Genomic DNA, 25,132 nt, shown 5'->3' with positions numbered 1-25,132 from the left:
GGCTGAGGACAAAGCAAAGCTGGCGCCTTGTATCCCCCCCTCCATCCGCTCCCCCTCAGTCCTATGTGTAGCAACCCTCAGGCAGCCCTGACTGCGATGAACAATAAGCAAATAGTCAACTTGCAGAGCTCACAATCCTGCTAGACAAGAATTCTTTCTTGGTCATCGGCTCCGGACCTCAGCCCACAGAACCTCACCTAGGTTCTAGAATTTCATCACTGTCTTCTACCTTTCTTTTTCTTTTATCATTTAGTCAGTCAATGTGTGTTAGCCAGGGTTCTTCATTACAAACAACAGAATCCAGTATCATCTTTTTACTAGTTTAAATAGAAAATAAATGTGTTAAAGGATACAGATGGCTCCTAGAATCTGGGCAGAAAATATGGCTTGGGAGCTATACAGTACTAATGCCAAAATTGTGTTGTTCTGCTGCTCCACTGGAGACCCCAGAAGCTTGGGGGTAGTAAGTCCATGATTGGGTACAAGTGCCTCTACCTACTTAGCAAAAGTGGACTTCTACTCTCACCACTGGTGCTAGATGCTGAACGTGGCCACTAGTACCTCTAGCCCTGCTGTCCTTTGAAGGTGGTAATTGTTATTGTGTGTGTGGCAGGGGTGGTCAGAATATATTGCAAGCAATACCTCTGTCTTCACTTTACCCTCTTCTGACCTGAAATCTCACTCATTTGTGGAAAACAGGGCAACCAGTGTTGGTAACGAACCATGAAGTAAGGAACCTAGAAGTAAGGAACCTTGCAGAGGTAAATGTTCAACTTTTACCTCAACAATAAACTCATAAAAAGATGGGAGTCCCCAAACATAGCATATTCAAAGTTTATCTTATATTAACTCTTTTGATTTATAACCTAAAACACAGAGCATTAAAGAGGTACCTTTTTTATTACTATTCAGTGTCCTCCACTAAAAAAGTACCCTGGGGGTCGGGGCACCTGGGTGGCTCAGTGGTTTAGGCCTCTGCCTTCGGCTCGGGTCATGATCTCAGGGTCATGGGATCGAGCCCCACATCAGCGGAGAGCCTGCTTCCCCCTCTCTCTCTGCCTGCCTTTCTGCCTACTTGTGATCTCTATCAAATAAATAAATAAAAATCTTAAAAAAAAAAAAGTACCCTGGGGGTCAAATAATCCACACCTTTTGTATTACAGAAGAGCAAACAGGCTTAGAGCAATAAAATGATTTGATCATGTCAGACTTTTAAGTTCTTAGTAGAGCTGATAATGTGGCTTAAAAATGTATTCTAGGTGGGGCGCCTGGGTGGCTCAGTCAGTGAGTTAAAGGCTCTGCTTTCGGCTCAGGTTATGATCTCAGGGTCCTGGGATCGAGCCCCGCATCAGGCTTTCTGCTCGGCGGGGGACCTGCTTCCCCCACCCTCTCTGCCTACTTGTGATCTCTCAAATAAAATCTCAAATAAAATCTTAAAAAAAAAAATGAATTCTAGGAAAGATTCCAAAATGCATAGCACAATGCACAGTGATGTAAGTCTTCTTATACTGAGAATTGTTTGTGTGCATTATTGTGAAAGTACTAGCTATTCATGTTCTTAATATTCTTGGAACTATCCCAAAATTGTACGTATTAGTCTTATCATTTCTATTTTGTTATTTGAGGCAATGTGCTATGTCCCCCAAAATCTTTTTACCCCTTTTACCCCTTCCACAGTAACACAAACCCTAAATTTTTTCTGGGCCATGACCACTAATAATAAAGATTATGTTCTCAGTCTCCTTTGCAGCTGTGTGTGGCCATGTGATTACGTTCCGCATAATGAGATGTAAACGGAATTGTATGCAACTTCTGGGAAATGTTCTTAAAATGTACTGTTTTGTTCCTCTTTCCTACTGAGTGGAATGCAGCTGGAGTGCTAGAAGCCATCTTGGACAATAAGGTGAACTTGAGAATGAGATGCTTATGTGGTAAAGGAAGAAGACAGGAGTCTGGATTCCTAACACCATGAAATCCCTTTCCAACTCATTACCTCCAGATTTCTTTTCTTTTCCTTTTTTTTTTTTTTTAAGATTTTATTTATTTATTTGTTAGAGAGAGAGACAGCACAAGCAGGGGAAGAGGCAGGCAGAGGGAGAAGCAGGCTTCACACTGAGCAGGAAGCCCGCTGTTGGGACTCAATTCCAGGACCCTGGGATCATGACCAGAGCCAAAGGTAGATGCTTAACCGACTGAGTCACCCAGCCATCCCCCTCCAGATTTCTTATACATGAGAAACAAATAAGCTTTCTATTTTGCTTATTGCTATTTCAGTTTATTATAGTTTCTGTGTGTTGGGTTTTTTTTTTTCTGTTATTTCTGGCTGAATCAGATCTGATTTTATTATTCCTGGCCTTGGCCACCTTAATTGCTAATGCTGATGTAGCCCTGGTTAGGTGATACGATCTCAACTTGGGCATGTCATGTACAAGCCAGGGACAAATAGATGCCATAGTCTTGAGATGTAGTCCCCAGATACACAGCAGACCACTACCACCAGCCAGCCCAGCACTCACCTAAGTGTTAAATCCAAATAACACCACCAGTCAATAAGAATCCGAGGTTTCCCTTTTTTAATGTGAGATGGAAATAGTTCATAGTCTTTTGGTTGTAAAAGATGTGCTCCATTCCTCTTTTTTCAAAACTCATCTCTGGACTGGGTGGGTTCTCTGCTTGCAAGAGAAACTTTTACACTCCATACTCAACCTTTGCTCTTTAACAGTCTGATTTTTTTCCTTTAATACTACTCACTTTTAAAAACATTAAACTCCTGGGGTGCCTGGCTGGCTCAGTCAGTAGAGTATGTGACTCTTGATCTCAGGGTTTTTAGTTCGAGCCCAATGTTGGGTGCAGAGATTAAAATAAAATCTTTAAAACAAACAAAAGACCATTAAGCTATTTTTAAAATGTGCTAATGATATGGTCCGTGGGAAATATATCTTTATACCTCTGGCAAAATTGCTACAGAAAATATACTTCTAGTATTCCTCACATATGAACAAAAGAGACAATTAGTCTTTGACAATAATATGTGAAGTCAATGGTAGTTATATTCACATGGGCCCACAAATGACTTGCTAAAGTATTTACATTTTCTCAAAGGGTCAAATATTCTAAAAATTATATGGATAATAAAGGGTAACACTAAGTACTATAATTTCATCCTCCTCATAATCCTATTTAGTAGGTTCTGTTAGTAATACTGAGAAAACGGAAGCAGAGTCCAAGGTCACTAAGTAGTAAATAATGGAACTGAGGTTCAAACCCGCAGAGCTTCTGCTCTGGGCTTTTTGATGTGGGGGTGGGTGAGGAGATAGATATAAATTTTCAATTTCTTTAAGTGCTTTTACATTTACTTTATTTGTGTGAAATATAGACTGTTATCTGGATAATTAGAAGAATGCCTTTTGCTTCAGTTATTCAGACTTTTGAAGTTGACAGTCCCTTTTCAAATTAATGTTAATTTTCTTTCTTTTTTTAAAAGATTTTATTTTTAAATAATCTTTACACCCAACATGGGGCTCAAGCTTACAACCCTGGAGATTAAGAGTCATATTCTCTACTGACTGGGCCAGCCAGGCGCCCCAGTGTTCACTTTTTTAATTGGTTAATATTAACACATATTATCTTGCATGTATAGATATAAGTAAATGCATTTTATACATATTTTATGTAAATAAATGTATAGAAATAAAATCATAAAATTAAGGAAAATGTGGTATATGTACACATTTGCATACATAATTTTAGACAATATAGCTTGCAATTTATTTTATCTTATCCTTCTCACATATATGATTTATTCTTTTAGAATTTTACTAAAATACTCCAAGTTATAGAAAAGTAGAATAATGTTGCAAAACACTACTCATCGTGGTTTGTCAAATCTTGATGCTGTATTTGCTGCAGATAACTGTTTTTGTTTTTTGAATAGCTAATGTATTTATATGTTCAAAAAAGGTACAGGGCACCTGGGTGGCTCAGTGGGTTAAGCCTCTGCCTTCCGCTTGGGTCATGATCTTGGGGTCCTGGGATCCAGTTCCGTGTTGGGGTCTCTGCTCATTGGAGAGCCTGCTTCCCCCTCTCTCTCTGCCTGCCTCTCTGACTACTTGTGATTCCTCTGTGTGTCAAGTGAATAAATAAAATCTTAAAAAAAAAAAAAAAAAAAAGAGGTACAGGGGCTCCTGGCTGGTTCAGTAGGTAGAGTGATTCTTGATCTCAGGGTCATGAGTTCAGACCCCATTTTGGGCTAAAGCTTAATTAAAAAAAAAAAGGTACAGAGTTAAGTCCCCAACCCACCTCATGCCATATGCCCAGTTCCCATCCCCACAGGTATTAGTTATATATTATTTTCCTCACTTGTGTGTATGTGCGGGAATATAAGTAAATACGAATGTATTTGGACTCACTTTTTAAAAGTAAACTCTACCAAGTGGGGTTTGAACTTAACTACCCTGAGATGAAGAGTCGCATGCCCTATGAATTGGGCCAGTCAGGGCCCCCTTAACTCACTTAAAAAAAATAATAACAATAAAAATAAAAATTAAACGCAATTTTTTACATTTTTTGTAAAATTTTTTACATTTTGTGTCATAACTCCTTTTTTTCCATTTTAAGTTAACATATAATGGGTTATTTAACTCTTTACCACCTCTTTTCTCAGCTCATTATTCAATAAACAATAAAACTCAGTGTTCAAGGAATTGTTATGAACTCTGAAGAATCGGTAGTTTCTTACCAAATTCTTTCGGCTCTATTCTCTCTGCTCCATCCACAAGCCAGTTTTCTAGAAAACAAACCTCTCCCCAAACTCTCAACTGCCTAGAGAGTTACAAATAATGAGCTTCAAGTAAGTAAAGTCCACCTCCTCTAAAGAATTCCGGAAGGCGGAAGCTGCGGGCGCGGCGCGGTGGGAAGGCGGGACCCCGGAAAGGCGGGGACGAACGCGGGCGGGCGGCACCTGGGGGGCGCGGGTAGGCGGGTCCCGCGCAGATTTGGCGCCAAACTCGGAGGCCTCTTCTCGCGGCGCGTTCTCCAGAGTCTCGCGATCAACGCGGTTTGGGGGCCGCGTCTATCCCCGCGCTGTGGCCGCCGCAGCGAGCGTGAGGTGAGAGCGGGCACGCGGACCAGTAGAGGGCCTGCGGGGAGCGGTGGTGGAGCGAGGGGGGGCGGGAGAGCAGGGGTGCTGGGGCGTCGCGGGGTGGGAGTGTGGAGGTTGGAGAAGACTGCGACAGACCGGGACAGAGGGGGACTGGAGAGGCCGCGACCTGTGGGGAAGAGGGCGGGCACTTCTCCCTGTGGTTTCTCCTTCGGGTCCGCCTCTCGCCGAACTCAGTCCTGTAGCGGGAGGGAATGTGCGTCGTCAGTCCACCTCTACGTCTCGGGCTACCTTATGTCCGGGCGCCTCTAAACATAGAAGGCGTCCTGTAAATGTAGGATGAATGGATGAATGAAGTTGAAGGGAGACTAGGGCAGCGGGGATGGGAAGGGTGGAGAAGGGAGATGGAGTGGCAGAGTGGTTTTAGGGTGGCTGGCAAAGGAGGACATGGAGTCATCCCCTTTCTTTTTTTTAAGATTTTTTTTTTTTAATTTATTTGATAGGCAGAGATTACAAGTAGGCAGAGAGGCAGGCAGAGAGAGAGAGGAAGAAGCAGGCTCTCTGCCGAGCAGAGAGCCCGATGTGGGGCTCGATCCCAGGACCCTGGGATCATGACCTGAGCCGAAGGCAGAGGCTTTAACCCACTGAGCCACCCAGGCGCCCCGAGTCATCCCCTTTCGACACGGGCTACTGTTTTGATTATTTGGATGAAGTTGGACATTGGACCCCTTAAGGGTCTGGGAACGAATTGGAGTTTGGATATTAAATTTCCTTGACTCCTTTGAGAGTTTGAGGACCAGAGCGGGGAAGCTAAGAGAATTTCATCAGTGTCTAAAAACAGTATGCAACCACCGTCAAGAAGTGAAAGATCTGAGAGCAGCCTTATTCACAACCAGTTTACTGACAACCCCCATGCTTGGCCAATTCCTTAGGCTGCATCTTGCTACACTTAATATAGTTTGTGCCCTGCCATCAAACTCACGGCTCCCTGTTCTCAAAAGTGTGGACCCCATTTCTTTCCAAAGAAACTTGACTAGGATCAAACTTAACCTGACTGACTATACTGTAGCTAGGAAGCTACTTTAGATTATATCTCATTGCCTTTCCAATTTTGAAAATCTATGGTTATTGAGCCTTAGTTGAAGATAAAAGGTGGGTCATCATCAGGAGTTGATACGTTTTTTTTTTTGTTGTTTTTTTTTTTGTATCTGTGGTCATGGAAATTTAGAATTGGAGAGATTTTAGGGATCATTTAGCTCTAGTAGTTTTACAGTTTGAGGGAAGCTTTGGAATCTTTATTCCTTCACTCAACAGATATTTGTGGAGCACTTGCTGTATACCAGCTTTGGGGATATAGTGGTGGAGCACAAAGAGACTCACCTGGTCTTTGCCTTTTTAGAGCTGCAGTCTAGTATGGAAGACAAACATTAGTCAAATAATCACAGAAATGGAAAATAATATTGAAACTGGGTAAGTGCCATGAAATTGGTACTTGGTACTTTGAATGCTTATTATAGGAGATTTAATTCAGGGAAATTGGGGTAGACTTATCTGAGGAGGTGAGAGTTGAGATCTGAAAGAGACAGGGAGTCTGCGAAGAGCCCTCAAGATAAGAAACAACCTTAGCAATGGACTTTTCCCCCATTTTTTCCCATTCCCATGGCCTGAGGGATATGGCTCTTTCAAGATAAAGAAAAGAGCATGAAAAGTTGTTTGAAGTGAGGCTGGAGAAGTAGGAAGGTGCCAGACCAAGCAGAGCTTTGGCATTTTCTCATTAGCCCAAGAGCAGTAGGAACCCATTGAAATATTTAAGCTAAGTGGTAATGTGATTGGCTTTACATTTCCAGAGCCTTAGTCTAGTATAGTATGGAGAATGGTTTGAAAAAGGCAAAAGTGGTTATGAATAATGGAGTAACGAAAGGAAGGAATGTTAGGAAGTGGTTGTGGAGATAGGGAGAAATGGAAAGACTTAACTGATGCTTAGGAAGTAAAATGGACAGGATAAGTAGGATGGATGGGGAAGGAGGTATCAGGGGTGATTTATAGTTCTCTTACTTGCATGGATGGATAGATGTCACTCACTGAATTGGGAAATTTAGAAGTTTGGTTTTGTACATGAGATGATATAGTTGCCTTTGAGAAATTGAAGAGCTGTAAAAGGAGATATAGGGATCTGGAGCTCAGATTTGATGCCTAGAGTAGAGATAAAAAACGAGAGATAAATATTCATCTATCAATGATTATTAAAACCATGCACGTAAAGAAGTGAAGAGGGCCTATGATGGAGTCTTGAATACCTACTGACCAGTTAGGGGAAGATGAATCTGCACAGAAGATTCTAGGAGCAGTGTTCAGAAAGGGAGGAAACCAAATAAGTGCTGTGTTTCAGAAACCAACAAAAATACCTTTCCAGAAAAAGGAGAAAGGAACTGATCAAAAGTGTTAGATGTTGTCAAGTTTGATGGTACTGAAAAGGGTTCTTTCATTTTATCAGCCTTAGGATTATTTCCCTTCTCTCACAGGAAACCTTAACTAAAAGATGAATTTGTAAACTGACTTTTTAAAAAGCTGCTCTGTTTAAAGTGGGGGTGAGGTACCTGAACCCTGTCTCTCTCACACCCATTTGAACCATAGTTTGAAGCCCTCTGAGGGGAGACTCAACAGTTGAGGGAAAATGATTTGCTGAAAATCATGCAGTTACTGGGTGATAGGGTCTATGTTAGAACTCACTTCTGATTTCTAAACCAGTAGTTTTTTCCCTATAACCAATCTCCACTTCTTTTCATGATGTGTTTAACTGACGGAAACACATGCATTTTGCTATAGGTAGAACTTAACTGTGTAATAGGGAGACTACTTGGATGAATAAACATGTTTATTTTTTCTTTCCTGTAGAGGAAAAGATGCTGGAGCCACAGGAAAATGGCTTGATTGACCTACCAGATTATGAGCATGTAGAAGATGAAACTTTTCCTCCTTTTCCACCTCCAGCCTCTCCACAGAGAGAAGATGGTGAAGGAACTGAACCTGATGAAGGTCTTTATAGAGTTCCAAGAAAGTGCCTGTGTTCAGTTATCCATCTATTAGCATAGAAATGATACATTTTATAAATGAGGCTTAAATTATTTAAGTAATATTAAATCTTGGTGTATTTCACCAGAGTCAGGGAGAGGAGTACCTGTTCCTGTACCTCCAAAGAGAACAGTTAAACGGAATATACCCAAGCTGGATGCTCAGAGGTACATTTACTATTTCCTTAAACATTTCTTTCTTTCTTTTTTTTTTTTTCTTTCACATTATGTTTTTTACCCCTTATATAAAAAACGTTCAGTTGGTACAATTTGGAGTTTAGTTATTTGTCCTTTTTTCCTTTTAAAGATTTATTTATTTATTTGAGAGAGTGATGGGGGTGCAGAGGGAGCGAGAGAGAGAGACTCAAGCAGACTCCCCACTGAGTGTGGATCCCATTGTGGGGCTTGATCTTAGGACCCTGAGATCATCACCTGAGCTGAAATCAAGAGTTGGATGTTAAGCTGACTGAAGCAGCCAGGCACTTTTGTTTTTCAGTTCAGTGGATAATAATGGTTTTGCTTTGGCCTTGGTGGTTCTAGAAAACTTGAAATTTAGAACATATTTCTCTTCACAGATTAATTTCAGAGAGAGGGCTTCCAGCATTAAGGCATGTGTTTGATAAGGTGAAATTCAAAGGTAAAGGTCATGAGGTAAGAATTGTCTGATTTTTATTCTTTGTTCTTTCAAATATCGGTAGAACTGTGGGCCCATTATCATGTTCTGAGGAATCTTAGAATGTTTCAAAGATACTATCTTTTATCATATCTCTTGAGAAGCTAAGATGTAGTGGAAAGGGCCCTGCTTTAAGAGTCAGAAAACAAGTCTTATAGTCTCATTTTTGCCACTCTATGGCTTTGGAAAATCACATCTAAGTCTGTAAGTTTTGAGTTTGTACTTTATAATTCCTAGGAATGAAATTGACTTAGTCACCTGAAAGAGCAATTTTAGGCTTCAGGAGAGCAAGGACTTGACTTGTATCAGTTACATGTCCCCCAAATATGACACATATCTTGTCATATGTGTCTAATTCATAATAGGCATCATTTAAGTTGAAAAATGAAGACATTTAAGAACTGTTGATCACTGTCTAAGTGTATATTTTTAAAGTCTCTTACCTTTCTCCCTTTTTTTAAAGATAAGTCTCTTATCTCTCTTTTTTTAAAAATTGGGAGCCCCCAGTATGGGGCTTGAACTCATGACCTTGAGATTGAGACCTGGGCTGAGTTTAAGAGTCATAGCATAACTGACTGAGCTACACAGGCACCCCTAAAAGTCTCTTATCTTTGAATAATGTAGAGTGTAGATATAATTTTTTGCAGATATCTTTATAGAGCTTTGCAGTTCATGAAGTATTTTCAAATATATTCTTTAATTCTCAAACCTGTGGGGTAGGTTTGTTGGTCCCATTATCTAGTTAAGGAAATGAGATTTTAGAATTCTTTTAAAGATTTTATTTATTTATTTGACAGAGAGCAAGCATAAGCAGGGGCAGCGGCAGAAGAAGACTCCCCACTGATAAGGGAGCCTGATGGGGGGCTCCATCTCAGGACCATGACCTGAGCTGAAGGCAGACGCTTAAGTGACTGAGCCACCCAGATGCCGGGAATTTTAGAGGTTTAAGTGTCCAAAGTCAACAGTTAAGACTTCCCCTTTCGTAGTCCGGCTACAGTACTGTTAATGTAACAGTGAGCACCATCTTAGTGTGGCATGCAGGATAATGGGAAGGAGGGAAGAGACTGGAAGCAGAGGGCAATTCAGATACTGTCACACTACCAGGGTGAAGATGACAAGGTCAAGATAGCCTGATAGGGTAGTAGTAGAGACATAAACAACGTACAGTACTTACAGGCAGTTGGATATAAGGAGGTAAAAAGAAGTAAAAAAAAATAATCCCAGGAGGAGTGCCCAACTGGCTTAGTTGGTAGAACGTGTAACTCCTGATCTTGGGGTCATGAATACAAGCCCCACGTTGTATGTAGAGCTTACTTAAAAAAAATAATAATAATAAAATAAAAACAAAAAATCCAAGATTTTAAAGCTGGGAGGCTGAAAAATTGTAGTACCTTTGCTCAGCTTCAGTGGATGGGAAGAGAGAATAGAAGTCTGTCCTATTTTGCCAGAAAACTAAATGTAAATCAGGATATTTTAAAAGCATACCCATCTCTGGCGCCTGGGTGGCTCAGTGGGTTAAGCTGCTGCCTTCGGCTCAGGTCATGATCTCAGGGTCCTGGGATCGAGTCCCGCATCGGGCTCTCTGCTCAGTGGGGAGCCTGCTTCCTCCTCCCTCTCTCTCTCTGCCTGCCTCTCCATCTACTTGTGATTTCTCTCTGTCAAATAAATAAATAAAATCTTTAAAAAAAAAAAAAATAGCATACCCATCTCAAAAAAAAAGAGGGACACCTAGCTGGCTCAGTTAGTGGAGCATGAGACTCAATCTTGGGGTTGTGAGTTAAAGCCCCATGTTGGGTATAAAGCTTACCTAAAAAGAAAAAGACAAAACAAGACAAAACACAAAACAATCCGAGTTAATTCATTGCCCTTGTTGAAATTTTCAGGCTGTAAGGATGAATTGGTGCTTTGACTTTAATGAAGTCCTCACCATTTTCATAATAAGTACTTTATTAAAATAAATGAGTTTATATGAAGGATACAAATTTTGTGTTTCTTCACTGGGTGAGGGTGAGCTCCAGGAGTTTATGCTGTTTAGTCTTCTGTGCTTTGCCCTTGGAAGTTCTTCCTGTTTTGTCACAGAGTTGAATCCTCACTGCTTTTTTCTCCATGTATGACTTAGGACATAAATTTAGGTGTATTTAGGTGTTTCTCTTTTGACCCTTAGGTCTAACATGATATTGTGAGGTGACTGACCAGCTACCCCCCAACAATTAGAAAATAATCTTAGGTGATTGAATTAAATACGAATAAATAAACTTACCTTTATTATCAGAATGAGAAGGAAAGCACATCCTCTTTGTATTACTTTAATGTATGTGCTGCAAACACAATGCTGTTGGTATTACATGTTTAGTTACTGGTCGGGTTGACCATTGCCTTCTTAGACAAGATCAGATAACAGGAAAGTAGCCAGTATTTGAGTGTATACTTTGTGTCAGGCACTTTACTTGTATTACTTACTTCTCATAACCCTACAAAGTGTGTAAAATATTCTCTTAACGCGAAAAAGAAGGCACAGCAGTAGAGTGATTTGCTTAAAGTCACAGAGCTATTCGGTAGCAGGATTGAGATTTGATTCTATACAGTGTGATCCAGAGCCTGTGTTTTTGACAGTTCTATTTTTTTTTATTATTACTATTTATTTGAGAAAGAGAACACATAAGCAGGGGGAGAAGCAGAGGCAGAGAAGAAGACTCTCTGCTGAGCAGAGAGCCCAATGTGGGACTCCATCCCAGGATCCTGAGGTCATGACCTGAGTTAGCTGAGCCACCTGCACCCCTTGACTATTCTGTTTTAAAATACTGTTTTTTGTTTTTTTTTTTAAGATTTTATTTATTTGACAGACAGAGATCACAAGTAGGCAGAGAGGCAGTCAGAGAGAGAAGGAAGCAGGCTCCCTGCCGAGCAGAGAGCCTGATGTGGGGCTTGAACCCAGGACCCTGGGATCATGACCGGAGCTGAAGGCAGAGGCCCTAACCTACTGAGCCACCCAGGCACCCCTGTTTTAAAATACTGTTAAGGGACACCTGGGTGGCTTAGTTGGTTAAGAGTGTCTCACTCTTGCTTTCCACTCAGGTCATGATCTCTCAGGCCCTGTGCTCATTGGGGAGTCTGCTTGGAGATTTCTACCCCCTGCCCTTCTCTCCACTCGTGTGCAAGCGTCCTCTCTCACATACACTGTCTCAAAAATAAGTAAATAAATCTTTAAAATCCTATTAAGAGAAGAATAAAATATTTTACATTAAAACCAGGAATTTGCAATTTTGTTATTCCTTAGTCCAGTTTATTAAACTTTGTTTTTCATTTTTGCTTTTAAAAATTTAAATGTTAAATTAAAATTTCATATATAAAGAGGAATTGTGCCCTGAGAACATTTTTTTTAAATCTTTTTTTTTTTTTTTTTAACATTTTAACTGTTGTTGCTAGTCTTTGTACTTACCCTTGGGATATCCGAATATATTTTTGTAGTTTTTTTTTATTTTTATTTTTTATTTTTTAAAGATTTTATTTATTTATTTGACAGAGATCACAAGTAGGCAGAGAGGCAGGCAGAGAAAGTGGGGGAAGCAGGCTCCCTGCTGAGCAGAGAGCCTGATGTGGGGCTCGATCCCTGGACCTTGGGATCATGACCTGAGCCAAAAGCAGAGGCTTTAACCCACTGAGACACCCAGTCGCCCCTATTTTTGTAGTTTTGAATTCTCAATGCTTTGTTCTATGTATGATTTAGGGACCTGTCATTTTGGTTAATTATTCCTAGAAGATATCTTGACATATTTTATTAAAGCTTATTTTCACATATTCCTTTACAGTTCTGAGTAGGTACATGATATCCATCTGCCTTCAGCTCAAGTTATGATCCCTGAGTCCTGGGATTGAGCCCTACATCAGGCTACCTGATCAGCAGGGAGCCTGCTTATCCCTCTTCCTCTGTTGCTCCCCCTGCTTGTGCTCTCTTGTGGGCTCTTTTTCTCTCTCACATAAATAAATAAATTCTTTTTTGAAAAGATATATGATTATCTTTTAACTTTTATCATGTTTTTTACTGTTTTTTTTTTTTTTAATCTATATCCAGTGCACTTTTAGACTGCATGAATAAACTCCATGAATAGTTCTTCTTCTTAAAGTTTCTTCAGAAGTTTCTTAACCTTATAAATATAAAATGACACCAGTGACTTTGGCATTACTATTCAATTCTGAAATCTGCTGACAAGGTTAGTTCTGAGAATGAGTCTTCTATTTAGCATTTTTATTTTTATGTGCCAGGCTGAAGACTTGAAAACGCTAATCAGACACATGGAGCATTGGGCACATAGGCTATTCCCTAAGCTGCAATTTGAGGATTTTATTGACAGAGTTGAATACCTGGGAAGTAAAAAGGAAGTTCAGGTAGGTGTTGAGATTATTATGAATATCATTTATAATGCTAAATAGTGCCAAGGATGGATTTTAGTTGAGGCTAAGTCACTGTTTGGTGTTTTTATTTTGAAATCTATCATGGTAGGAAAAAAATAGTAGTTATTTGAAGAACAACTTTTTTGAAACTAAGAATTGAATAAATTCTCATTTTATCCTAAGTGTTCTGATGAAAATGTAAAAATATCTCTTTATTTTCAGACCTGTTTAAAGCGAATTCGACTTGACCTGCCTATTTTACATGAAGATTTTATTAGCAATAATGGTAAGAATACAGGTTTATTTATAACAATTTTGCTGTTAGAAATAGATCTAGTTGGGGCAGGGGTAGATTAAGCACTTCATCTATATTGAGTAATTGAGTAGACATAATTATAGTAAATAGGAATGAGTTAAAATGCCTTGGTACATCTAGAATATTGTTTGACACTTGTTTCTTAAAGATATGCCTACAGTGCCATTAAGAGATGTAGAAATATATTTAGTCATAGAACTTGAGCCTTTGAGAACTGATACCCATTTATCCTTTGTAGTGCTTGGTTAATGAAAGTAAATGACACTAGTTCATATTCATAACACACCATTAAAAGTGGCTATGGGGAATTAGCATAATTTGATGGTGAAATAGTTTACATTTCTCTTAAGAGTATAGATCCTGTACATAGATGGTCCCCAACTTAACAGTGGTTTGCTTTATGATTCTTTGACTTTATAATGGTGCAGAAGTGATACACACTCACTAGAAACCATACTTAGAATTTCAGATTTTGATTTTTCCCCCCCAGGCTAGCATATGTGCTGTGATACTCTTGTGATGCGGGGCAGGAGCAGCCACACATGAGGGCAAACCACCGATAAACTGACAACCATTTTGTACCCATACAACCACTGTGTTTTCCACTTTCAGTACAGTATTCCATAAATTACATGAGATATTCAACACTGTATTATAAAACAGTTTTTGTGTTGCATGATTTTGCCTAACTAGGGTAATGTTAGTGTTCTGAGTACGTTTAAGGTAGGTGAGGTATATTAAATCCATTTTGACTTACTATCAACCTATGAGGGCTTATCAGGACATAACCCCATTTTTAGTTGAGGAATATCTCTGTAGGTCTTCCGTAAGACCTGTGTGACTGTTCCTGGTACTGGTTGCATTTGTTAGTTGTACAGTGCGACCATAGGTAGTCACACACATTAAAACATGGTTCCTGCCGACAGGGTCTGTATAGTTAGCAGATTCTCTGTGCGATGGCTCCATACATGTTTATTTTTATTTTTATTTTTTTAAAGATTTTATTTATTTATGAGAGAGAGCGAGAGCGAGCACAGGCAGACAGAATGGAAGGCAGAGTCAGAGGGAGAAGCAGGCTCCCCGCGGAGCAAGGAGCCCGATGTGGGACTCGATCCCAGGACGCTGGGATCATGACCTGAGCCGAAGGCAGCTGCTTAACCAACTGAGCCACCCAGGCGTCCCTATTTTTGTTTTTTAAACTTGTAATAGATGTGGTAGAAAATACAGGCTCCCTGCAGAATCCCCCAAGTTATTTATAAGTTGCTATTAAAAATGAAAAATTGTTATCATATGATCTCTGATACGAGGAATTTGAGAGGCAAAGTGGGGGGTTTGGGGGGTAGGGAAGGAAAAAATGAAACATGGTTGGGAGGGAGACAAATTGTAAGAGACTCTTAATCTCACAAAACATACTGAGGGTTGCTGGGGGTAGGGGGTTTATGGAGAGGGTGATTGGGGTTATGGACATTGGGGAGGATGTGTGCTGTGGTGAGTGCTTTGAAGTGTGTAAGCCTGATGATTCAGAGACCTGTACCCCTAGGGCAAATAATATATGTTAATAAAAAAATTTTTTTTAAAAAAAGATTTTTAGGGGCGCCTGGGTGGCTCAGTGGGTTAGGCCGCTGCCTTCGGCTCGGGTCATGATCTCAGGGTCCTGGGATCGAGTCCCGCATCGGGCTCTCTGCTCAGCAGGGAGCCTGCTTCCTCCTCTCTCTCTCTCTGCCTGCCTCTCTGCCTACTTGTGATCTCTCTCTGTCAAATAAATAAATAAAAAAAAAAAAAAAAAAAAAAATCTTTAAAAAAAGATTTTTAACATTAAATAGCTTTTATGAAAATACATTTGAAAAATGAGAAATCAATACTAAAAATGATTGATTCATTTTTAGTTTTGAAATTGATTTTTATTCTCTCTTTTTTTTTTTTTTTTTTTAAGATTTTATTTATTTATTTGTCAGAGAGAAAGAGAGAGCAAGAGCGAGCACAGGCAGAGAGGCAGGCAGAGTCAGAGGGAGAAGCAGGCTCCCTGCGGAGCAAGGAGCCCGATGCGGGACTCGATCCCAGGACGCTGGGATCATGACCTGAGCCGAAGGCAGCTGCTTAACCAACTGAGCCACCCAGGCGTCCCTGATTTTTATTCTTTACCGGTGTCTTGGAAGAAGTGTTAGAATTCAAAAAATACACTAATCAACTGAAATCCAATTAAAAAAATAAAAAATTGTGATTCATATAATCCAAGATTTAATATTTTGGTAAGATATGGTATGTATCTGTGGGATAGGATTTGGTATATGGAAGGAATTAGTAACTAAATTCCACAGCACATACCGCTGGGTCAGGTAGTTTATTTGGTAGGAGTTTTTGAGGGACATAGTGTGTGCTAGTGTTTCAGGGATAAAGATGAATAAGGGGCGCCTGGGTGGCTCAGTGGGTTAAGCCTCTGCCTTCAGCTCAGGTCATGATCTCAGGGTCCTGGGATCAAGCCCTGCACTGGGCCCTCTGCTCAGCAGGGAGCCTGCACCCCCCACCCCTGCCTGCCTCTCTGCCTACCTGTGATCTCTCTCTCTGTCAAATAAATAAATAAAATCTTTAAAAAAAAAAAAAATGATGAATAAGATCAGACCCTTGGTTCATGGGCTAGCAGACTAGTGGGTGAGTGAGATATAACATCACCTCCATTCTGATAGGTGCTGAAATTAGAAACAGGGCACAGGGTTAGGTGCAAAGGTGAGCATAGTTGCTTTTACCCAGGGGAAGGGAAAGCCATCCTCACAGAGAACAAATCACAAGTACTTTGAATGATAAACAGGAGAGTTCAGACAAAAGTGATTTTGGAGAGAGGGACTCATTTGTGCAGAGGCAATAAATTAATGGGACTATTGATGGGATTATGGGCTTGCTGAAATACTGGGTACTTAGAAGAGGCCTCTGTCACACAGCCTTGTTTGTTGTTGAATCTGTCTTCTCTGTATCCTAAGAGAATGGTCTCCAGATCTTTTGGATAAGATACTACAACAGTAAAAGTGTTTTGAGCATTTTATTTATTTTTATAATACATGGACTACTGACATGATAAATAACACATTTTTAAATTTATTTTTTATTTTTTATTTTTTTAAAGATTCTATTTATTTGACAGAGAAAGATCACAAGTAGGCAGAGAGGCAGGCAGAGAGAGAGAGGAGGAAGCAGGCTCCCCACTGAGCAGAGAGCCCGATGCGGGACTCGATCCCAGGACCCCGAGATCATGACCTGAGCCGAAGGCAGCGGCTTAACCCACTGAGCCACCCAGGCGCCCAATAACACATTTTTTTTTAAAAGATTTTATTTATTTGAGAGAGTGAGCATGAGTGAGCATGAGCCGGGGGAGGGGCAGAGGAAGAGGGAGAAGCAGATTCCCTGCTGAGTGTGGAGCCTAATGTGCCGCTTGATCCCAGGACCCTGAGATCATGACCTGAGCCATTAACCCATTGAGCCACCCATGCTCCAATAATGCACATTTTAATTCTCACTAGAACATTATTACCATGATGTTTTAAAGTGAGAACAATATGACTTAATGCTCTTTGGAATATTTTCTTTCCTCCAAAATTTTGGGCTGATAGCCTGATTGATGATTTGAAGGTGTGGTAGATACAGTCTCCCCTCAACAAATCTTAGTTTTATCTTACTAAGATTCATCCAGATAGAAGTGGAGTATCATTAATGGCACTTAACATTTTCCCATCCCATTCACTAATGCAAGGATTCTTGTTGAAGTTCACAAGCAAGTTATCATCTACCTTTTTTCAATCAGTTTTCTTAAAAGTCAATCAGGGGCTAAATTTTAATATTTTTGGCATATATATAGTCCTGTAACTCCTCTGCTTAGAGCCCTATAGTGGCTCCTTATTTCACCCAGAGCAAAAGCCAAAATCCTCACAATGTCTTCTTGGCCCTACAGTATCTACTCCTTACCCTATCTTCCTTGCCTCTCTGACTGTATCTTTTACAGTTCCCCACTCATACTGCTTTAGTGACTACTTGCCTCCTAGCTATTCTTCAAACCTTCCAGGCACATTTTTGTCTTAAGGCTTTTGCCTTCTTACTCTGCCTTGAACACATCCTTCGTCCTCCTTCCCACCCCCAAGTCTACATGGCTCTCTTACCCCTTTCAAACTGCTCAAAAGTCAACTCAGTGAAATCTCCCTGACTACACTATTAAAATCGTACTCCCAGGGCACCTGGGTGGCTCAGTGGGTTAAAATTGTACTCCCACTCCCAGTCCTGATTCCCTATCCTTTTTTACCCCATAGTACTTATTTCCTTTCAGTTATTGTGTATTTGCTTATCTGTTGGTTTATGTGTGCTAAAATGATGGCATCCTCTAGCACACTGAATATTTGTCTTTGGCTTCTTTACCATAGTTGCATGCCTGCTAATGTTGCAGTGAGGGAATTTCAAAAATTTTTAACCCCATTTTTATCAGTCAGAGCTTCATCAGTGGTTATGTTCACACTGGTTTTCCATAAAACATTGTATTAAGGAGGCCATTTACTATTGAAGAGATCTTTCCTTCCATGGCTCACAAAACAGTAGTTCTTTATGTATATCATTCTTATTCATTTGGAATCCTGTACACCTTGTAAGGTGAAGCACAGTAGAAACCCCAGTATTGCATAACTGGTTCTAATACTTGTTTAATTTCTCTAGCAATGTTTTCTCCCTGTATACCATCAATATTTCCTGACAAAGGAATGCATCTTGGTTTCTTGCTACATTTTTTTTTCTACATCAGGAAGGACAAGCGTATTGCTTTTTCATTCACTGTTAAGGAAGAAACTTCAAAAGGATTTGGTTGTAAAATCAAGTATCATAGGATTTTTTTTTAAAGATTTTTTATTTATTCGACAGAGAGAGATCACAAGTAGGCAGAGAGGCAGTCAGAGAGAGAAAAGAGGAAGCAGGTTCCCTGCCAAGGAGAGAGCCCAGTTTGGGGCTCGAACCCAGGACCCTGGGATCATGACCTGAGCCAAAGGCAGAGGCTTTAACCCTCTGAGCCACCCAGGTGCCCCAGTATCATAGGATTTTTAAACCTCACCAGAATAATTATGTAGGTTTGTCTTCAGTTTTAAATTTTTTGCTAGTTGTGATGGTTTTTACATTAACTAATACTAATACCTTAAGGCACAGTATACACGTAGGACAAGGTTAGTGTGTGTAAATTCGTATTTCAAATAGTGGTGTTGATATGTTTGGGGGTTTGTTTGTTTTTGTCCACTCATCAGATCAGACGACGTTATCTTATTTTTTTCCTTTAACCCTGTAATGTGAATGATGTAGGGAGAGGGTGAAGTGCTTGTGTGAAGTTCTTGCTTGTGTCTCTATTTTCTGTCTACCTTCTCTTTATGTATTGTTATTTTGCAAAACCCTTTTTAAGTTACCACTTGTGCATTTTGTTGGGATTGTTTTGGTGTTACAACTAGGCAGTTTGCTTAAATGGGTGATCAGAATTAGCTGTATTTCACAGTATGCTGAAATTTAAAAAACGAGTGAGGGCCCAGCTGTCCTGCCCTTCTGTGGCATGGAGCTGTCTGCTTTTAAGGTAGCATCCAGGCCACACTGTACCTGTCATATGGATAAATGACAGTTTGTCACTGCCTGTCTTTAAGTTAGTTCAGCAGTTTGTCTGAATCCTTACATAAAAATGAAAGATCCAATATTTACTTTCTATACCATTGTGGTTCATTTTAGGGGCTTCCTACTTGGAGATAACTGGCATATAGGGCTTTAAGAATTTATTAGGCCTTATGTAGAAAGCACAGTTTTGTTTTGTTTTTTAATTAATGTGGAAATCTGTCTATAGATCTTTAAATTTTTCTTTCACTTTTTGGGAAAGATTTTATTTTCAAGTAATTTCTACACTGTGGGTCTCAAACTCAACCCCAAGATCAAGAGTCACATGCTCCACCTGAGCCAGGCACCCCTCCTTTTTCACTTTGCGTCTTAGTTTTACCCTATTAAAAAATAGCTTATATAAAATTATTACTGTGCTATATAGACACTATAGCAAGCTATTAAAATGTTTTTGTTTAATGTAAAGCAAGAATATGGTTTGGATTCTAAGTTCATTAGCCCAAGCAAAAAAAAAAAAATTTTTTTCAGAAAATATTTTCTAATCATAACTAAGAACTTGTGCTTTCTACTCATGCTTTTAAAAAAATTTTTTTAAGATTTTACTTATTTATTTGACGGAGAGGGATCAAAAGTAGGCGGGTGGGGGGGGAAGCAGGCTCCCTGCCAAGCAGAGAGCACGATGCAGGGCTTGATCCCACGACCCTGAGATCATGACCTGAGCCGAAGGCAGAGGCTCAACGCACTGAGCCACCCAGGTGCCCCTGTTCATGCATATTTTAAAACTAGTATTTCCATTTTACTTGTCTCTTTAGAATGATTCATAAGTATTCCCTTTTACTTGCTTGAATAGGCACATACAGGTGACCCCGTGAAAAACATGGGTTTGAATTGAGCAGGTCTACTTACAGATTTCTTATGGTTCAGTACTGTAAATGTATTTTCTCTTCCTTATGCTTTATTTATTTTTTTTAAGATTTTATTTATTTATTTGACAGAGAGAGATCACAAGTAGGCAGAGAGGCAGGCAGAGAGAGAGAGGAGGAAGCAGACTCCCTGCTGAGCAGAGAGCCCGATTCGGGACTCGATCCCAGGACCCTGAGATCATGACCTGAGCTGAAGGCAGCGGCTTAACCCACTGAGCCACCCAGGCACCCTCTTCCTTATGCTTTAATAACATTTTCTTTTCTCTAGCTTACTTGAAAAGTGCAGTATATATGTACATATAATATAGATAATACGTGTCAATTGACTATGTTATTCGTATTGTGGTCAACAGTCGGCTATTAGTAGTTGCGCTTTGGAGACACAGAAGTTCTCTGATTTTTGACTGTGCTGGGGGTCGGCATCCCTAACTTCTCTGTTGTTCAAGGATCATCAGTATTTAGAACATTCTCCCAGAACAATTTGAAGAAACAGTTTGTTCAGTTCTGGCACCTCTATACTTTAAACTGGCTTTTAACTAATAGCTGCATTAAGCTTTTTTTCTAACCACAGATGTAGTAACTTTCATTTCTACTGCAGATGAAGGAGAAGATCATGGCCACGACGTAACGGCTACCCAATTAGATCCCTTCTCGACAAACTCACTGGGAAGTGAGAATTTTGCTTCTGAGTCAAGTAGAAGCCTAACAGAAGAACAACAACAGAGAATTGAGAGAAATAAACAACTGGCCTTGGAAAGAAGGCAGGCAAAGCTATTGAGTAATAGTCAGTCCCTTGGAAATGGTAAATTTTATGCTGGGTTTTATGTGCTACCATTAATATATCAAGGGCATGTTAGAAATTTTAACTTTTCTACTATCTGCAAGATAAAATGCCTCTAGGAATAGGAAAATCTGATGTATTAAATTTATATACATTTGAGAAAGCACACGCATGTGTGTATCTATGTGTGTGTGTATGTGAGCTATCTGGAATCTTCAAAGAATAAATGAGTCTAAGATGGTTTTCTGGATAGCTGGGGACTGCTTTAAAAATTATTTTAATCCCTTCATCTTGATTCTGAATCTTTCTTCTTCCCTGACTCCTTAAAGTGTGTGACACATATTTTATCTTTATTTTTTTTTAAGATTTTATTTTTTTAAAACATTTTATTTATTTATTTGGCAGAGATCACAGGTAGGCAGAGAGAGGAGGAATCAGGCTCCCTGCTGAGGAGAAAGCCCGATGCGGGGATGGATCCCAGGACCTGAGCTGAAGGCAGAGGCTTGAACCCACTGAGCCATCCAGGTGCCCCCATTTTTTTTTTTTTAAGATTTTATTTATTTATTTGACAGACAGAGATCACAAGTAGGCAGAGAGGCAGGCAGGCAGAGAGAGAGAGGAGGAAGCAGGCTCCCTGTCACACAGAGAGCTCGATGCGGGGCTCGAACCCAGGACCCTGAGATTATGACCGGAGCCGAAGGCAGAGGCTTTAACCCACTGAGCCACCCAGGTGCCCCCCCTTTTGTTTTAAAGATTTAAATTTTTTTTTTTTTTTTAAGATTTTATTTATTTAACAGACAGAGATTACAAGTAGGCAGAGAGGCAGGCAGGGAGAGAGGAGGAAGCAGGCTCCCTGCAGAGCAGAGAGCCCGATCCCAGGACCCTGGGATCAAGACCTGAGCCGAAGGCAGAGGCTTTAACCCACTGAGCCACCCAGGCGCCCCAAGATTTTAAAAATTTATTTGAGAGAGAGAACACAAGGAGGGGAAGGGCATGAGGAGAAGTAGGCTCCCTGCTGCAACTCAGGGCTGCATCCCGGGACCCTAGGATCATGACCTGAGCCAAAGGCAGACACTTAACCAACTGAGCCACCCAGGGACCCCATATTTTATTTTTAGGATCGTAATTTTGAACATTAATTATTATGGTACTTTTCTAAACCTATAAAATGCCTTCTGCACCTTTTGAGGATTTTAGAGCCATTTGCTGTGACTTACATAGGTCCTTAATTTTTATTGTATTGTGTCACTTAGCTGTCAGTTTGCTTATCTGATGCATTCTCTTCTCTTTTTAAAACTTAAAATTAGGGGCGCCTGGGTGGCTCAGTGGGTTAAGCCGCTGCCTTCGGCTCAGGTCATGATCCCAGGGTCCTGGGATCGAGTCCCGCATCCGGCTCTCTGCTCAGCAGGGAGCCTGCTTCCTCCTCTCTCTCTGCCTGCCTCTCTGCCTGTTTGTGATCTCTCTCTGTCAAATAAATAAATAAAATCTTTAAAAAAAAAAATAAAAACTTAAAATTTGCTGTTTTTAAAACAGACTGTGAGTTTGGAAACTAGACAAGATTATTAAAACTACATTTAAAAATAATCCAGATTGGTTTTGAGTGAAGCAAACTGCATGTCTTTTTCCATTTCCAATGTAGTTTTCCTTTTGAAATGGAAAAATAAGAATTATGGTTAAATAGTGAAGATACCATGTTATAAAATAAGTTTCACCCAAGATGATATGAAATTCACAAGTGAAAAAATTAATGTGACTACATTGTTATTCTTTCCAATTAAAATGAATTTAATCTTCAGCTTTACAAATGGGTATTTTATTACTACCAGGTGAAAAATGACATGAAGATCCAACTATCATTGATGGCAGTTCCTTTGCTGTCATTATCAAAGTATACCTGGCAATAAGCATTTTAAGGCCCATCTTCTATTTATAATGTATTACTTTAAAATTTGCCCAAATAGAAATAAGGATCCTAAATTTTCTTTGCTAGAGATCACTTTGATGTATAGCTGTTAAGAGCACTTGATTTTTAAAAATTTTCGTCTAATAGCTGCGATTTTTGAAAGAGAACAGTTGCATTTGGGTACAATTCAAGAGTTTGAGTTTGGTACCTTTCAAGACTTGCATTTTTGAATGAACTTTATACATCTATACAGGTGACTATTGGAAGAAAGTGATCATAGATTTCATTTCCACTGAGAAAAGTTTGTGGAGAGATTTGTATTTATCAGGTAAGATTGGATCAGGTGCTTATAATGAGTAATAATGATGATTTCTCTTTTAGACTTGTTAATAAACACACAGACCACTGAAGAGGTTAATACAGATGAGGATCAAGAGGAGTCATTGGTTGGATTTAACAAAGACATTCTAGATAATCCACATGATGCTGCTGCCAATACTGTAAATGAAGAGGACGAATTAAAAACAGAGACAACACAGCTGGACCATTCCTTTTAAAATGTATAGTCATTAACTTTATGCTTTCTCCAGAAATGTTACTGAGATTGGATAGGCTTCAACTAAGAGAAAATCTATTAACTTCTTACCCTCTAAGTTTTAGATTAGTATGTATTTTGTCTACTTGGAGTGAAAATTCTTATGTAGTAAGACTTTCACAGATTTCTGTTTAAAATATTGTATTATTTGTATTTATACTTGTTTCTTTAGTTGAGCCTATTTATTTAATGTTTTTTATATAGATGTGACTTTATAAAAGCGATTAGTAGTTAAGAAGCACCTCTGCTGCTAGAGTGCCATTGAATGTCGTTTTCACTAAATTGGGGATTTTGAGATGTAAATATATAATAAATATTAATGTCCATTAACAAAAAGAAATCTTAGGGGCGCCTAAGTGGCTCAGTAGGTTAAAGCCTCTGCCTTCGGCTCAGGTCATGATCCTAGGGTCCTGGGATCAAGCCCCGCATCGAGCTCTCAGTGGGGAACCTGCTTCCTTCTCTCTCTCTGCCTGCCTCTCTGTCTACTTGTGATCTCTGAGTGTCAAATAAATAAATAAAAATCTTAAAAAAAAAAAAAAAGAAAAAAAAAAGGAATCTTATAGACTGTCTCTAGAGACTTTATGAAAGTTTCTTATTGCTATTTAGTTGTGCAATTTACACTTTTGGTAAAATGTTTAAGGTTTCTGTATGTGTTTACATGTGTTTGGAGAAACTTAAAAGGGTCACCTGAAAGGCAGCTGTATTGCCTGGCCTGCGTCTGTCCATTCTAGGGGAGTTCAGATGCTCTTTGGTACCTTACCGACAAGTGGGAGAAACTTGCAAAGCATCATGGGGAACACAGAACACCTAGGAGGATCCACACAAGACTGGGAAGGACATGTTTAATAATGATACAGAAATGGAAATCCTAGGAAATATGAAAGACTTGGGAATGGCAAATACGAGGTTAGGAGTATTACGGCCAGATGGTGAGAAGATCTCATTGGAGTTTTTCCTGCCTGAGTTTATCAGCCTGGTGGAGGAGTGAATTACAGATGAAGTGACACATTGGCAACCAAGTTTAAAGGTCTAGTTCATGGCAGATTCAGATTCCGATGGGCAACAAGGAAAGGCAAAGCTAGTTTTTACAAACTAGGAGATGGGAAGGTTGCTTTTTTCCTTCTTTTAAGATTTTATTTTTTAGGGGCGCCTGGGTGGCTCAGTGGGTTAAGCTGCTGCCTTCGGCTCAGGTCATGATCTCAGGGTCCTGGGATCGAGTCCCGCATCGGGCTCTCTGCTCAGCAGGGAGCCTGCTTCCTTCTCTCTCTCTCTCTGCCTGCCTCTCAGTGTACTTGTAATTTCTCTCTGTCAAATAAATAAATAAAATCTTTAAAAAAAAAAAAAAAGATTTTATTTTTTAAAGTAATCGCTACACACAGTGGGGCTCAAACTTAAAACCCTGGGATCCAGAGTCGCATTTTTCACCAACTGAGCCAGCCAGGTGCCACGTGAAGGCTGCTTTTTGTGTGTGAGACTGGCACAGTGATGCTGCTAAAGTGGCTTTCTCTCTGAAGTGGGGACACGCAGGCATCTTAATGCTATCAGGTTTGCTGACTTCTGCTGGTGATGGAGGGTGACAAGGATGGTTGGGCTGAAAACCAGAAGCTGAGCACAAGAACATATGGGCTGGGGTGAGGGGGCCTCTGGCTGGCTGGGGACTGGCCTGGTGGAGGACTAAAGTTTTTTTTTCCCAGCAGTGGGATACACTGGCAAAATAACAAGTCTTCCATAAGGGCCAGGCCAATGCAGCTCCATCCAAGGAGTACT

At 40.0% G+C, this 25,132-nt stretch overlaps 1 protein-coding gene and 1 non-coding gene across 4 annotated transcripts; both read left to right on the top strand.

Moving 5' to 3' along the window:
* The first annotated feature begins 4,964 nt into the window (after window positions 1-4,964).
* Window positions 4,965-23,886, top strand: TIPIN (TIMELESS interacting protein). Of its 3 annotated transcripts, none has more exons than XM_059180873.1 (9): window positions 4,977-5,107; window positions 6,413-6,568; window positions 7,994-8,134; window positions 8,259-8,337; window positions 8,745-8,820; window positions 13,106-13,228; window positions 13,457-13,520; window positions 20,685-20,888; window positions 23,152-23,886. In XM_059180873.1, exons 3-9 carry the CDS (start codon window positions 8,002-8,004, stop codon window positions 23,325-23,327), a joined length of 855 nt encoding a protein of 284 aa, XP_059036856.1. In that variant the 5' UTR covers window positions 4,977-5,107; window positions 6,413-6,568; window positions 7,994-8,001; the 3' UTR covers window positions 23,328-23,886. The 3 variants fall into 3 exon arrangements, with proteins under 3 accessions (XP_059036855.1, XP_059036856.1, XP_059036857.1); XM_059180874.1 differs by lacking the exon at window positions 4,977-5,107 and adding an exon at window positions 5,224-5,313 and having other exon boundaries at window positions 6,498-6,568; XM_059180872.1 differs by lacking the exon at window positions 6,413-6,568 and having other exon boundaries at window positions 4,965-5,107.
* On the top strand, window positions 14,388-14,521 carry LOC131837794 (small Cajal body-specific RNA 14). The gene has a single exon (XR_009356377.1). It is a non-coding gene; the product is annotated as a small Cajal body-specific RNA 14 (non-coding RNA).
* Window positions 23,887-25,132: the final 1,246 nt, after the last annotated feature.

This window comes from Mustela lutreola, chromosome 7, assembly GCF_030435805.1.
Source record: "Mustela lutreola isolate mMusLut2 chromosome 7, mMusLut2.pri, whole genome shotgun sequence".
Classification (NCBI taxonomy): Eukaryota; Metazoa; Chordata; class Mammalia; order Carnivora; family Mustelidae; genus Mustela; species Mustela lutreola.
Note: the sequence above shows the minus strand (reverse complement) of the source record. Positions and strands in the feature narration are given on the sequence as shown.

Coding starts and splice junctions, on each gene's coding strand:
- TIPIN (XM_059180872.1), top strand. CDS start 8,002: ATGCTGGAGCCACAGGAAAATGGCTTGATTGACCTACCAGATTATGAG. Junction 8,338..8,744: donor CCCAAGCTGGATGCTCAGAG/GTACATTTACTA, acceptor TTCTCTTCACAG/ATTAATTTCAGAGAGAGGGC. Junction 13,521..20,684: donor AGATTTTATTAGCAATAATG/GTAAGAATACAG, acceptor TTTCTACTGCAG/ATGAAGGAGAAGATCATGGC.